At 39.7% G+C, this 14419-nt stretch overlaps 1 protein-coding gene across 1 annotated transcript in view; it reads right to left on the bottom strand.

Annotated features, from left to right (window-relative positions):
• Positions 1 to 307: 307 nt before the first annotated feature.
• Positions 308 to 14419, bottom strand: part of COL25A1 (collagen type XXV alpha 1 chain) — a 491250-nt gene continuing 477138 nt past the window's right edge. Inside the window, exons 35-37 of the mRNA XM_060246951.1 lie at positions 7481 to 7558; positions 3195 to 3233; positions 308 to 1643 (exon numbers count right to left, since the gene is read on the bottom strand). Of these exons, the coding sequence (XP_060102934.1) occupies positions 1611 to 1643; positions 3195 to 3233; positions 7481 to 7558 (150 nt within the window). The 3' untranslated portion in view covers positions 308 to 1610. The remainder of the gene's footprint in view (positions 1644 to 3194; positions 3234 to 7480; positions 7559 to 14419) is intronic.

Genomic DNA, 14419 nt, shown 5'->3' with positions numbered 1-14419 from the left:
TTTTGTCAATAATTTGATTTATTTAATTTACTTTTAAAAGAAATGTATTGTGCTTTTCTATGTACTTGGCGTAGCTTCCAATAAAAAAAAGCTACACAAGAAAGCATTTGGAGTGAAAAAGATCCCTTTCTCTAAACTCCGTAAACATTTTGATTTTTCCAGGCTCTCAGCAATGAACTTCTGGCAAAACTATTGTTAAAACATTTAAGATAAATGCTTCAGGATTAAAGCTGCCATTAAAAAGTCTGCTGAAGTCTGGAAAAAATGTTTTAAATTAGAAATACAGTCCATTTTGTGACAGCTCTGATATTCTGAAATATGAAATTTAAGTAAAAACAAAATGTTAAGGTTTCTAGGGCAGACACTATTCACTCATGGATATAAGGCAGTATTGAGCTAATATTTGGTAGTGTAATCACTTTAACATTGTTTCCAAGTTGGTACTATAGTTTGCAGAAACTGATGATTACATGATAAAGACATTTCCATCCTAATAACATTATTATTAGCATTATTATTATTGTTACATGCTTAACTTATTTGGTCAGGCATAAAAAAACAAATTCTCATGAATGTACATAAAAATGTAGCAACCAATTTTAACAGTCAGTGATATTTTAAAAAGATGGATGGTGGCACAGTAAACAACATAAATTAGTTTCTCAGATTCACTATAAATATGTCTTATGAACATAAGGCATAAGCATTAAAATGTGTTCCAAATACAGAAATTAAAGATTAGTAATTAAAAGTCTGAAGCAAATACTGTATATATTTGGGAAAACATTTGTAATGTGCTGTGACTGTTGTGCAATCATCATTCTTCTCCCTCTCTCCTCCATTTTTTAAAACTATGGTAGCTCAAAACATGTAATTGTCAAAGAAAAGAAAGCCATATAATCAAATAAGCTTGTACAAGTAAAAAAAATAAACAGCTCTTTCCTTTGGAGAAGTAAAGACCTCATAGGTCCCTCAAAACGTTAATGCTCAAATAAGCCAAACACAAGTGGTGTTCCTGAAACTCTATGCTTCTGTAGAAGAGATTTAGTGGACTGAAAAAATGAAATACATTAAATTAAATATATTTTCCAAAATCTTACAAAAGTTTTGTTATTTAATCAGGAACATCTAAAACCCAAATGTTAATCCGCATAAATCCATATATCTGTTCCGTATTTCCAAAGGCAGGCATATTAAGGTGTCTTTTGCCAAGAATACTTTCTTTTCCCTTCACAATCCCAAAATACACTTATGTGAAACACATACTGCACCAAGCCTTGAATACGGTCACACTGTCTTCCAGTTGATGCTGGGGCCTGGCATCAAGTGATCCATTTGGTGTTTCTCTGCAACTCTGTCAAGCTGCTCACAAAGAAATCTTCATGCTTCTTTTCTTCTTGGTGAAACAGTCAACAAGGGCCTGTTGCTGACATCCTCCCAAGGTGAATACATCGTGACTGTGAGCAGTGCAAGCAAACAGATGCTGATGAAACAGGTGGCACTCTTTTTGGCAAAGGTGGCTGCATGACCCGGAAAACTGAAAGGCCATCCACCTTCAGAAGGAACCAAACTCCCCTCCAAATTGGAAACCATCGTCTAATCTCCTGTTATCATTTTTTTGCAATAAGCCATGGTGTGACTCCCTTGAGGTGACAGAAAAAAGAACAATTCAGACGCCTGAATCAAAAGTCACAGCAAACAGTCACTGGAGCATATGAGGCGATCACATACACAAGCTGTTTTGGCACGCAAGTCATGCTTTTGATTTTAGTCAGCATAAGCAAAATACTAGAGCTACGATCCAGTGAAGCGTTTATGAAAGTGAACATGGAAGCAATGTCACTATTATTCCACTGGCAATCAGGTACGGTACATTTCATAGCACTGAGCTCATATTTGGTCACAATTTCATGTAAACTCATTCATGGCACTTATTGTCCATGCAGGACCACGAGCAAAAAAAAAAAAAAGGTAAAGTAAAATTGCAGTGACAACTCATATGTCTATGACTGGCCTCTGTAGAGAGAGACTAATACTTGATTTTGCAAGTTTCTCACAGTTTCTGTTTTGCTGGATTGCAGATGTACATGACGAACAGATGTACACATGAACTACTGCAAACAAGAAGAAGCTGCTACGTGTAAACATATTTCAGACTTGTAAAATCAATTGTTCCATTTTCAACTATAAATACAAGAGGTGGAGCGTTTTATATACACAACTTCATGCTTGCAAAGTTAGATTCATCACTGCAAAGAGATAAAAAAAAAGAAATTGGCAAGGTTAGTACTTTAGCACTTGGTTCAGACATCATGAGCAACCATGGCTTATTTAAACTAACAATGGTTAATATGATGATTGTCCAAATGCAGGCCACTCTGCTAACAACAGTTAGTTTGGGCATGTCAAGTCAGGATACAAAATCATTATTGGAAGTTGATTTATTAACACTCTTAATTATGGTTTCATGCAATACATAAACATGGATTTGTGCCCCAACTTGGGCCTTAACCACAATGCAGTGGGATATGTGTAGGGTGGCCAGGTCCCTTCGGCCACTGGCAGGGGATGGGGGGGGGTAGCATTGCCAGCTCCAGATTGGGAAACTCCTGGAGATTTGGGGATGGAGCTTGTGGAGGGCAGGGACCTCAGTGGGGTACAATGCCCTAGAGTTCTCCCTCCAAAGCATCCATTTTCTCCAGTGGGCCTGATCTCTGTAATGAGATGAGCTGTAGTTCCGGGGGATCCCCAGGTCCTATCTGGAGGCTGGCATCCCTAGCACATGTGTAGGAGGCAGGGGAAAGAGCAAAATGGATGAAACTAGCATTTGTCAAGGCAACCCAGGATTTGATTAATAGTTTGTGAAAAGAATCTGGGTCTCACATATTAACCATGATTAAAATAACCCATGTTTTTGCATTATATCTTAACTAAGGCAATGTGTAGACATCATGTAGAGCTTTCAACATTTCATTTCTTAAACTGCATGCACAATTCAAAAATATAGTTATTTATTTTCACTTGTGTTTGTTGTCAAATGTTGTTTAAAACTCTGTGTATCCTTGCTTTCTTAGAATTTTGTTAATGTTCTGTCATGCCATCCATAGACTGATCTGATTTTGTGTATTGGTGCTTGACAATATGGGGGACACAATGAAACAATAAGAAGCAAAACAGCTTTTGCAGTATCTTACCTTTTGCCAACAGCCAGGCATAGGTAACCCATCTGGCCCCTGTTTCAGAGAGAAAATTCAAAATGCATTATTAGTTTGGTAGTATACCTTACAAACACTCATATAGCTCCATATTCCACAAAGCAAAACTCGAATTTAGGAAGATGAGTAAAATTCAAATAGCCAATAAAATAACATGTGGGATGCATGACAATTATCTTTATATGCATATATAAAGGTAAAGGTAGTCCCCTGTGCAAGCACCAGTCGTTTCCGACTCTGGAATGATGTTGCTTTCACCACGTTTTCACGGCAGACTTTTTATGAGGTGGTTTGCCATTGCCTTCCCCAGTCATCTACACTTTTCCCCCAGCAAGCTGGGTACTCATTTTACCGACCTCAGAAGGATGGAAGGCTGAGTCAACCTTGAGCTGGCTACCTGAACCGGCTTCCGCTGGGATCGAACTCAGGTTGTGAGCAGAGGGCTCTGACTGCAGTACTGCAGCTTTACCACTCTGTGCCACAGGACTCATTAAATATGTATATATTATATATATATATATATATATATATATATATATATATATATATATATATATATATATATATATATATATATATATATAATTAAATAATATTGTGTTCTTCAGTTTTTACAAAGAAATTATCACCATCAATGGCTGGTTTTTAAACTTAGGAACACCATAAAGTGTTTCATGCAAGCATGGGTTTAGTGTCAACATAATAGAGGTAATGGGATGTCTTCAACAAGGGACTCAGTCCAAAAATAAACAAATCATAGACTGCCTTCACCAGTTCATGTGCTCAGAATCAGCTGTAAAATGGATCATTTAGCCCATCAGAAAAGAGATGCCTAGGCAGTATCCACACATTATTGAATATGGTATTCTCACTGGACTACAGCAATGAATCACAGCTGAATTTGCATATGTACATAAACCCACATAGATGCAAGGGATTGCTATAGTGCAGCAATAACACAATATCCAACAATGTGCGTGTGCAGCACTGGACAATGCTAAACTTTTCAGAAATATGAATGATCCTTTCCATGAACCAGAGTGTATCACTTCTGTCTGGGTCTTTAGGATAAGTCAATTCAGTGATTGGCTAGCTGTCCAAAACATAATGACTCGTATCTCTTCCCCTCAAATTGTTATTTACATCGTTTTTACAATGAAAGATTTCTGAAAAATCTCCCAAGGAATTAAATTCACTGAAACTAGTCATAATCAACATTTGAGTTTCTAAAATGGCACTGAACTATTCTGTTCTCTGGCACATGACTGACTTGACTAGGATCCAAACAGCTCCATGTGTTTTTCAAAGCTCTTCTGCAGGTATTATGAAGATTTCCAGATTTCTTGTATTGATCATAGCTGGTTTGGGAAAGGATGTTCCCAATGGTCATTTGAGATCCCCACTACACACTTAAGCATCTCCATATGAAGCTTTTGATCTTGGTCACTGTTAGCAACATGGACCAATTAAACAATGCTAAGCTTTTGGTGAGCTAGAGCCAGAAAAGCCTATTTGCAGTTTAGGATTGCCAGGTCACCTCTGGCCACCAGAGGAGGAGGAGGGGGGTAGGGTTGCCAGCTCAAGGTTGGGAAACTCCTAATGAGTGGGGATGAAGTCTGGGGATGATGTGGGCCTCAGTGGGATACAGTGCCCTAGAGTCCACCCTCCAAAGCATCCATTTTCTCCAAAAGACCTTATCTCTGGAGAAGAGCTGTAATTCTGGGGGATCCCCAAGTCACACATGGAGGCTGGCAGCCTGATCCATTAAAAACATTTTCCAGAGTACTTAAATTTAAATCAATATTTTGTTCCACTGTTTTCATGGTCTTGATTTTAAGTGGGTTGTCTTTAATCACACTGAAGGCCATATCCTAAGTCCTGCCTGAAGTGTGGGATGAAATATTATTATTGTTGTTCAGAAAACATTAATGTGGAAGTACAGACAGATAACCAGTAGAAATCAGGGTGTCAGTCAGGTAAATCCAATCACCTTGGCCCTAATGGTTTGTGGAGTGGCTGATTTCCAGTTCAGCCTGACTGCTAATGAGCTCATCAGTGAAGGGGCCAGATTCATGAAGAGATCTTTTATATGATTCAACTGTTAATCATATCTGACCCTGCGAATGTACATGTTTTAATAGGACTGCTGTGTACTTTAATTTGGAATTTTGTCCTTATCTGAAAACACTTCTGAGCAGCTCCAACAATTTCACTGCACTTCTCTTCTCTATCTAGAGCAAAATATAGTCAGTTACTTACCACTTTTGTCTACAACTGCCTGTCTATAAGACGCTGGCATAGAGGTAAGGTACTCCCAGACAGAAATGATACTCAAAGGCAAACATGTTTTGAAAAAAATTATTGTAGGCATGCTTGACTGACTCACAACCAAATACATGAACTGCAGGTTATCATTAAACAGAGGCAAGCCAGATATATACTACATACCCAGATATGGTATGTTCTGACAATTTAAATTAGAAACATTGTGCTTTAAAACTTTCTTAACTTTTAACAATCATCTCTAGAAAATCGTGCTTAACTATACAAAGAGCAACAGAACATGCAGATCATCTCTAATTGCTAACCATATAACTTTGGAGTTCTCTAGAAATGTGTACAAAATGCTGTTTTTATGATTAAAAGAATCAAAATGTATTTTGTATATTCTTGAAAATAAAGACTGTTGCCAGATTGGTACAAGGGAGAAGGATCAATGAGTAGAATTTTAGTATAGGTAGGGGCTTGATTTCATGCTAACATAGAGAAGGAAAGTGTTGTGTATACTGTGGGAAATTAAGTTCCAAAGGAAAGGCTGTTATACTAAAACATTTAAGAAACAAAGACAGTAGGGGCTTTGGGCTGCAGGCCATTACATTTCTTATCAAATCTGAGAAAGTTTATTTTCAAATGTGCATAACATTCCAATCCGCAATGAGATCCTATCTATGCACCCTATAGAGTTATCTTAAACAAGTCTATTCAGAATCCTATGGATTCTGGGGTTTATACCCAGGAATGTGCTCTTAGGATTGCTCTGCTAGATTTGAGTCCAGTAGCATCTTAGAGACCAACAAAATTGGGTGGGGAGGGGGTAAAAACTTTTGAGAGTCAAAGCTCTCTTCATCAGATATAACTTTATATAAACAAATTTATACCCTAATGTTAAGATCCATGCAGTGCTAACATGTACATGGGTATCTCCAGAAGAAGGATTTGACTCATACTGTTCAGTATTGGGGGAAACTCCTCACATCAGCTGCAACAGGACTGTGTGTGTAAAGCATTCTCTTAACATTTAAACAGACTGGAACAGCCTGCTATGTGTGCACTAGGATGGTCTTGATCCAAGTTCACAGCACACAAGGAACTCCAGTGAATATATCTTTTCTTTTAAGTTCAACAAAGAGGCAACAAACAGTTCTTTCTATTGATGCTAATGATAGGGTTGACTGCTCTGGGTTGGGAAATTCCTAAAGATTTTGGGGGGTAGAGTCTAGGCAGGATGCAGTTTGAGGACAGGAGAGACCTTACAGATCCCACCTTCCAAAGTGGTCATTTTCTCCATGTGAACTGATCTCTGTTGCCTGGAGATCAGTTATGATTTGGGGCTTACATGAATACAGTGGAGCCACTATATCGGTACGATCACTTGGGAAGTAACTACCCTTGATTTTGCATTATGTGTTTAGGATTAAGGTTTGCTTTTATTTCTGTTTATGTACACAACTAACATTATCCCCATTTAAGTTTTTAACCCATCCAATATAAATGCATTCAGGACTCAAATGTGTGAAACAAGTTCAGGAGAGAGCACAGATAAAATTCATACCCATGTGCAGGGAAAGCATAAGTCAGTCAGTAATGTATTTTGTGTACTGGCTTTTGTGTTTGTCAGTGGAGAAAGGAATTTCATTCATAGTAAGTAGAGGAGAAGGCATTTTTGGTGACTGTGGTGATGCGGGGGGGAACAGACAAAAATTCTGAAGGAAAAATTATACTTATTGCAAATGCTGGAATACAACAAACTCAAAACCACTTTGTATAATGCAGGTGCAAAAATGTTTAATGTTATATTGCAAATGTTGATAAGGTATGTGATCTCCGGATATTGTTATGATCACCAAAGCAAACCAGTTTGATCATGCACATGCATGTATGAGGATGTATAATGCAAAGTCTGGTAATTTTAAACTTTACATTGGAAAATCCACTAGAAACACAGGAATCACATGCAGGGTTGGTAGGAAAGATCAATACTGTACCAATTGGCAAGGGGCATCCAGCCCATCCAGGCCAGGCTGGCCTGGCTCCCCTTTTTCCCCCTTAACTCCACGGAATCCCTGTTTGTAAAGATTAACTTGCAGTGTTACTAATAAAGAAATGTTTTTTTGCATTGACTTTGCTGGAGCAAAAAAAAAAAAAACAGAATGAAAGAGGAGCAAGCTAACATGGAAGGCTGATCTATGACAATGCTGGTAATTTGTTTCCTAAAAATAAGCCGTATGTGAGAATAATACATTAACTAAAAAGAGCTGAAGGTGATTTTTATGCACAGCAAATGAATTATCTTCAAAACAATATTTTAGGTAGAACTTTAAACTTTGAAGGACTAGGTTCTTTGGTCTGAATGAATACTAAGCATTACGCAAAAGTTGTAGCTTGCCCCTCTTTATATTGTACCATCTTGTAATATTGTCTACTGTAAGAGGAGACATTTCTAATACACGAGTGAGACATACCAATGGGCAAGGTGCATCTAATCCAGGGGCACCCTGTTCTCCTTTCTCCCCTTTAGGCCCCTTTTTGCCTTTCTTTCCCTTTTCCCCCTGTGGACACAATGGTTTGGATAAAACAAATGTTTCATTCTTTTGTGACAAAACAAAAAATGATTTTTTTTAAGCCAAAAGAGGACTGAAAGGACACTTACCATTGTGTTCTAGTTTGAATTATGCATTATGTGGAGAAAGTATATTGCATGATGATTGTAAGCAACAAGTGCATCTCTTAATGGTCTCAAGCTTCTCTACTGACATCATTGTTTTGGCTGCTTGGAATCCTAAAGCAGGGCTTGAAATTATTTGGCATCTGCAAAGCCCTTCAAGTAATTCAGCCAACTCAGCCATGTCTCTTGCAGACATGGATGTTCTAGTGCATTCACCAAATCTCATTTCATATTTTACCACAGTAACATGGGAGGTGATTTTCTGGGGTCATTCCCCAGGCAGAAATATAGCTATTTCCCAAGAAAATGTGATGTCTCCATGAACTAGGTGACATTTGTAAGTGAAGAAAAAAAACATTCACCCTGCCCACATGTTTATAGCATACACACTTCTGGGGTTGTATGTGACCACTTGGTGCAATGTGTTTTTTTTACTGAAATTGTCCTTTTTTTGGCAGTTGTTTATATTTTGGCCAAACTTGTTCTTGCAACCCCAATCTAAGTCAGATCAACTGGGTAGCATAGAGAATCAAGTCTGTCTTCCATTTCTAACCCTGCAAAAGGATTCAGACTGATAGCTGTGCTAATGCTTTTCCAGGGAAAAATAAAAATATTTAAAAATATTCATCAGCATCCTTCATGGGTTAGATTATCACTTGGAGAACATTATCACACAGCAACACCTGAAACTGAAAAATCCAGTCATGAAGCTGAGAGTTTCAGAATTTATAGCAAATGTAGCAACTCAGACTATCTTAGAACACATCATGTGTTCAAGTGACCTCATATGTAGTCAGCAGGAGATATTTTGAGGACTAATTTGTAATTGATTTCACACCTGGCCAGTTGATCACAATGGTAAATGAGTTTCAGGCCCACTCATAGTTTTTTCCAACAAAACCAGAAGTGCCTCATTTTAATAAAAGAAAAAAGAAAAAAACAACAACTACCACAATTGTATCTAAAACATATATAGGGATAATCAAGAGTACTAAAGAAAGATGGGGAAATGGAAGAAGGCAAATTAGTAGAATAAAATGAACAGGAACCAGGCAGAGGGCGGTCAAAGCAATGGCTTCAGAAAAGATTTTGATTGTAAGGAAAAAAGGTGAAAAAGGGCAGAAGGATTGGAAGGAAGCAAGGTCAAAGGAGAAGGGAAGGATGCACCTCTGGAAAGGTAGGCAGGATTAGGATGATGGACAGCAAATGGTCATTCACCCTTTTTCTCACCAAAAAATAGATTATGCATCCATTTACAGCAGAAAATAAAATGTCCGATACCACTTGTTTATATCTTACAGAATATCAACAACACATTCTTTTAGATCACTGCGGAATTCTTGATGCCCCTAACAGCGTTAGACTTACAACTTAAACTGAAGAAATCATCTTACTGATAAATATATACATATATATTAAAAATGACATTACACAACACATATGATATACTATGACATATTGTATGAACATTCAAATGAGAATCAAACACATTTCCATGGAGAGATATACTGTATTACATCAAACAAACAATATTATTCATCTGACTTGTCTGTGTGCCAAAACGTTTTGTAGTGGTACTTTGGAGAATAAAGTAACTTCTCAAAAACTTATTTTGGTATAACCATGAGTTAAAAATTAACTCTATGAAGAAGTTTTTTTCAATGTATGGGTGGTAGTAGTGGGATCATGAGCTCTTCCCCTATGTGTTGATCCAAAAGCCTATCAGAATTCAGGTGTCTTGTTTCAGGGTTCTCTGCTCACTCAGGAATTGCTCAGGGTTCCCAGTGATGTCAAATGACAGCTTGTGCGTGGACAGCATGTGGAACACTAAATGCATTGAAGGATAAAATATTGAATCTGTTGAGCCTACATATATATTTTAATACAGTTCTGAGTCAGAACAACCTGCATTCCCACATTCCCACCAGGCCCAAGCACTACTGTTAGCAGTCCATAGAGAGTTAATCTATTTGTTTTTTATGGAGTTATGTTTTACTTTATTGCAAACCTAAAATGGCTTATCTTATAATAGTATTAGTAACGTGTGATCATTCCATTCTTGGCTCAGCATTGTTCACAAACTTCCCTGTCAAATGTTTGATGGGGATTTTTGCAAAATGCCCATGGGCACTTACATACAGACAGGTGCCAGGCTCACCTCCCTTCAAGTTACTTCTTTTGAAAATCCCAAACCTTACCTTCCCAAGGGTGGAGAGAGCCACTGGTTGTGTGGGATGGTTCTTTTATAGCAATGGCAGGTCTCAATCTGAACCAATCTTTCCTGAAAATTATGTTTCCCAATTTCCTGCTGGGACTGATGGGAATTTTAAGTTTCTTGGCTTTCTTATATTGGAAGGCACAGAAAAATACAACAAAATCATATTGGGAAATCTGATTTTCTGGAAAGGTTAGTCTTGTTTGGGCACCATTGTATGTTTAAAGACTCATCTCCTGGGGCAGCTTCCTCCCTAGTTTTGGAAATGTAAGATTTGATCCTTGGAGGAGTACTAGTGGCAAGATTTTTGCAATTCATTTTTAATCAGGCCCCAGTGTTTTCTATTTGAGTATCCCTGCTCAAAGTTTGTCAGCATTGCTAAATAGAAGCCAAAGTTATTATGTATATCCTGACAAGTTTTGTGACCTAACAACCAAATGTTTATGGTGAGGTGAAGAAAATCCTGATATGTTCAGTGGGGCTTGTTCTTAAGACAGTATGCATGGGATTACTGTTTAAATTGATCCCATCTCTGAAACAGCTATTATTGGACCTTTTGGGGTAGAAAACCGGTATTTGCCTGGTCTCCCCCACCAGCTGATAGCACCCTTAAAATACAATAGCACAACAGAAAGAGTTAAACATTCTTCCCTAGCATTATCCTTCTAATCTAATTTGCAGTGCCCACTGGCTGTTTTTAAGTAAATCTCAAGAGATCCAATCACGGGAATCTTGCATCATGTCTGTTTTGGCTCTACAGCCAAGGTAATTGTCCCACGGGATTTTTAAAAAGCGTGGCCACTTAATGACTTAGGATTTGGATCTACATTTATAGATTTTAAAGGGAAGGAAAAGGCAGATTTCAGTAAAAATGTTAATTTATTCTTTGCTCCTGGAAAGCCTAGGAACTCATGTAGTTATAAAAACATTATACTCCTGCAGTTTGACATCATTAATGTCACTGGCTAAATTATGGTAAATCTGCTGGTCAGGAAATAAATTGTTCTGATGGGACACAGCAACTTCAATAGCACAAAATAAGGCACGATTCCAGGGATGCAGGCGATTTAGGCACTGTAAACCTAATCATATATACTTCAAAGACATGGTGTCATGGTTACAGTGTCAAACTAGGGTCTGGGAGAGCCAGGTTCAAATCCCCCACTCTGCCATAAAAGCTCGGTGGGTGACCCTGAGACAGTCTTACACCCTCAGCCTAACCTACCTCACAGAGTTGTTGTGAGGATAAAATGGAAGACAGGAGAACAATATTATGAACTATTCAGGGTTCCCACTGGGGAGAAAGACCCCTATGTTGTTTTCAAGGCAAGAGACGTTCAGAGGTGATTTGCCATTGCCTGCCTCTGCATCACAACATGGACTTCCTTGGTGGTCTTCCATTGGTGTTGTCAGCTCCAGCTCAAGAAATATTGGGAGTGGACTTTGGGGGTGGAGCCAGGAGATTTTGCGGGTGGAGCTGGGTGCAAGGGTGTGACAAGCATGACTGAACTCCAAAGGAAGTTCTGCCAATCACATTTAAAGGGACCACAAGCCTTTTAAATGCCTTCTCTCCATCTGAAAATAATGAAGGATAAGAACACCTTTTTGGGGGACTCATAAAATTGGACACCCTGGTCCAACCTTTTTGAAATTTGGGGAGGAGGGTGTTTTGAGCAGAGGCACCAGATTCTATGCTGAAAATTTGGTGCCTCTACCTCAAAAAACAGCCCCTCTGAGCCCCAGATACTCACAGATCAATTCTCCACTATACCCTATGGCGGCGTTTCCCAAAGGCAGGATCACGACCCAGCACTGGCCCGCGGAGCCCTCAATGCTAAGCTGCGGAGCCTCTAGTCCCCTGGCCGCCCCTCCCCCCGCCTTCCCCCACATCACGCCTCTCTCTCCCGGGTTTTGTGCCTCTGCGCCTCCTTCTCCCACCCTTTCCCACCACAGGCAGGTCAGTTTCATCCTGTGCAAAGCCCTTCCCCCGTCTCCTCAGCAGGGAGGGGAAGGAATCAGCCATGCTCAGTGGGGAAGGAATCAGCCATGCTCCCTTTCCAGACACGGTCCCCTCAAAATGCAGGCGTCATGCCTCAGCACTGAATTATCTCAGCTCCATGTTCCTCGCCGAGGAGGTGGGGAGGGGGAGCTTTACAAAGCCGGAAATATAATAGTGGTGGGGAAGGGAGGGAGAAGGAGGCACTTGCCCAGTGAGAGTCAGCATTTCTAAAAGTGAGTTGCTCCCTTCCCATTTTTCCCGTTTTTCTTTCTTTTCTCTTTCTTTCTTCCTTTTGTCCCTCCTTTCTTTCACTCCTTCCTTACCCTTTCCTTCCTTCATATTTTCTTTCTCTTTCTCTCCACCTCCCTTTCAATCATTCATTCTGTCAGTCAGTCTTTTCCCATCCTCTCTCTCTCTTTCTGTCCTTCCTTCCTTCCTTCCTTCCTTCCTTCCTTCCTTCCTTCCTTCCTTCCTTCCTTCCTTCCTTCCTTCCTTCCTTCCTTCCTTCCTTCCTTTTCTCTGTCTCTCTTTCTGTCAGACGTTTCCCCTGTCTCTCCTTCCTTCCTTGCCATTGCTTATCTGAGTAGACCAGGGGTGGGGGGAGAAGCTTGAAATGCCCTGCTATTTCATGTTTTCCCAGGCTGCCTTTTCATGTTTTCCCAGGATAAGAGCATTTTATATTTTTAGTTTTCTGCTGTGTGATCCTTGTGCTTCTTCTTGATTTTTTATTTTTGAAATTGCATTGCAAAATTCCACCATCTTCTACTTTTCCTAAAAATATATATTGCAAGAGTTTTAGGTTTGTTTGTACATCATTTCCTGTCTCTCGGCTCCACCCCCAAAGTCTCCTGGCCTCACCCCCAAATTTTAGTGGGCCATGAAGGAGAAGTGTAAAAAATAACCAGGCCACGGGGGCGGGGAAGTTTGGGAAACCCTGCCCTATGGGAATTAGTTTCGATAGGGTTTAAAGGAGTGCCCAGCAGATATTTCCCTCCCCCACTCCGCCTTCTGATAATCTTGAAGCTGGGGAAGGGCCTGCAAACTGAGGGATCCCCTGCTCCCAACTGGGGATTGGCAACCTTATCTCCCATCCAAATACTATCTAGGGCCAACCCTGCTTAGCTCTTGAGATCTGATGAGATCAGGCTAGCCTGGACCATCCAGGTCAGGGTGTGCTGTTGAAAACTTGTGACATTTTATGTGCCCCATAGACAGACACAGAGTGGGCAATTCTCACTAAATGGGCTATAGAAGGTGGGGATGGACTCTCCCCTGCCACTTTGTATCTGGGAAGAGAGCCAAGGAGGAAGAAACTGCCCCCCCTTTGAGCACCCTACCACACTCACAATAACAGTACCCAAAAAGCTATTTTTATAAAGAAAAAAAATGTGTATTCTAACAGTAAGCTTTCATTGTTTGACAAATGCCACCTGCCATGTCACAACTGAAAAGCCTGTTTTATTTTAAAGCATTAGGTGGGACAAAACATAGTTGGGGCCTCACCTCGCTAGAGTCTACATATCATGTGTTTAATTCCACCATTAATTTTGACTGAAAAAAACACCTGACAGGGAGTAATGTCAATTATAATATATTTTGCAGGATTTTTATGCTTGGCTAATACTGGATTGAAGCCACAGGTCATTTTATGCTAATGGAATGCACTTCCACTAATAGAACAGAACATTTTGCCCTTCCCTCTCCCCTTGCAAATCAAGTGACCTTCCTGAAATGCTGATCAGTGGGTGGATGCAAGGGCCCTTGGGAACAGCTGGGGGGGGGCAAATTGGGGGTTTGCAGTAAGAGGCGGGGGGGAATGTGAAAATTATTCCCTCCTCCTGCTGGTGGAAACATGACCTTTGGATTCAGCCCAATGTTTCCAAGGTGCACCACTGTTCTGACACCACACAGAGCTTCCATGAAAAAGTCCATTTACTTAAATGTCCAAGGAATTCTGTATTAACAGCTGCTGTTGTCATTGGGTAGGATCCAGAGAACTGCTAAACCTGACACTTGAGGCTTGCATCGTTTATTTAATACATTTA

The sequence above is a fragment of the Heteronotia binoei genome, chromosome 9, assembly GCF_032191835.1.
Source record: "Heteronotia binoei isolate CCM8104 ecotype False Entrance Well chromosome 9, APGP_CSIRO_Hbin_v1, whole genome shotgun sequence".
Lineage (NCBI taxonomy): Eukaryota > Metazoa > Chordata > Lepidosauria > Squamata > Gekkonidae > Heteronotia > Heteronotia binoei.
The sequence above is the reverse complement of the archived record's forward strand: the minus strand, read 5'-3'. Positions and strand labels throughout refer to the sequence as shown.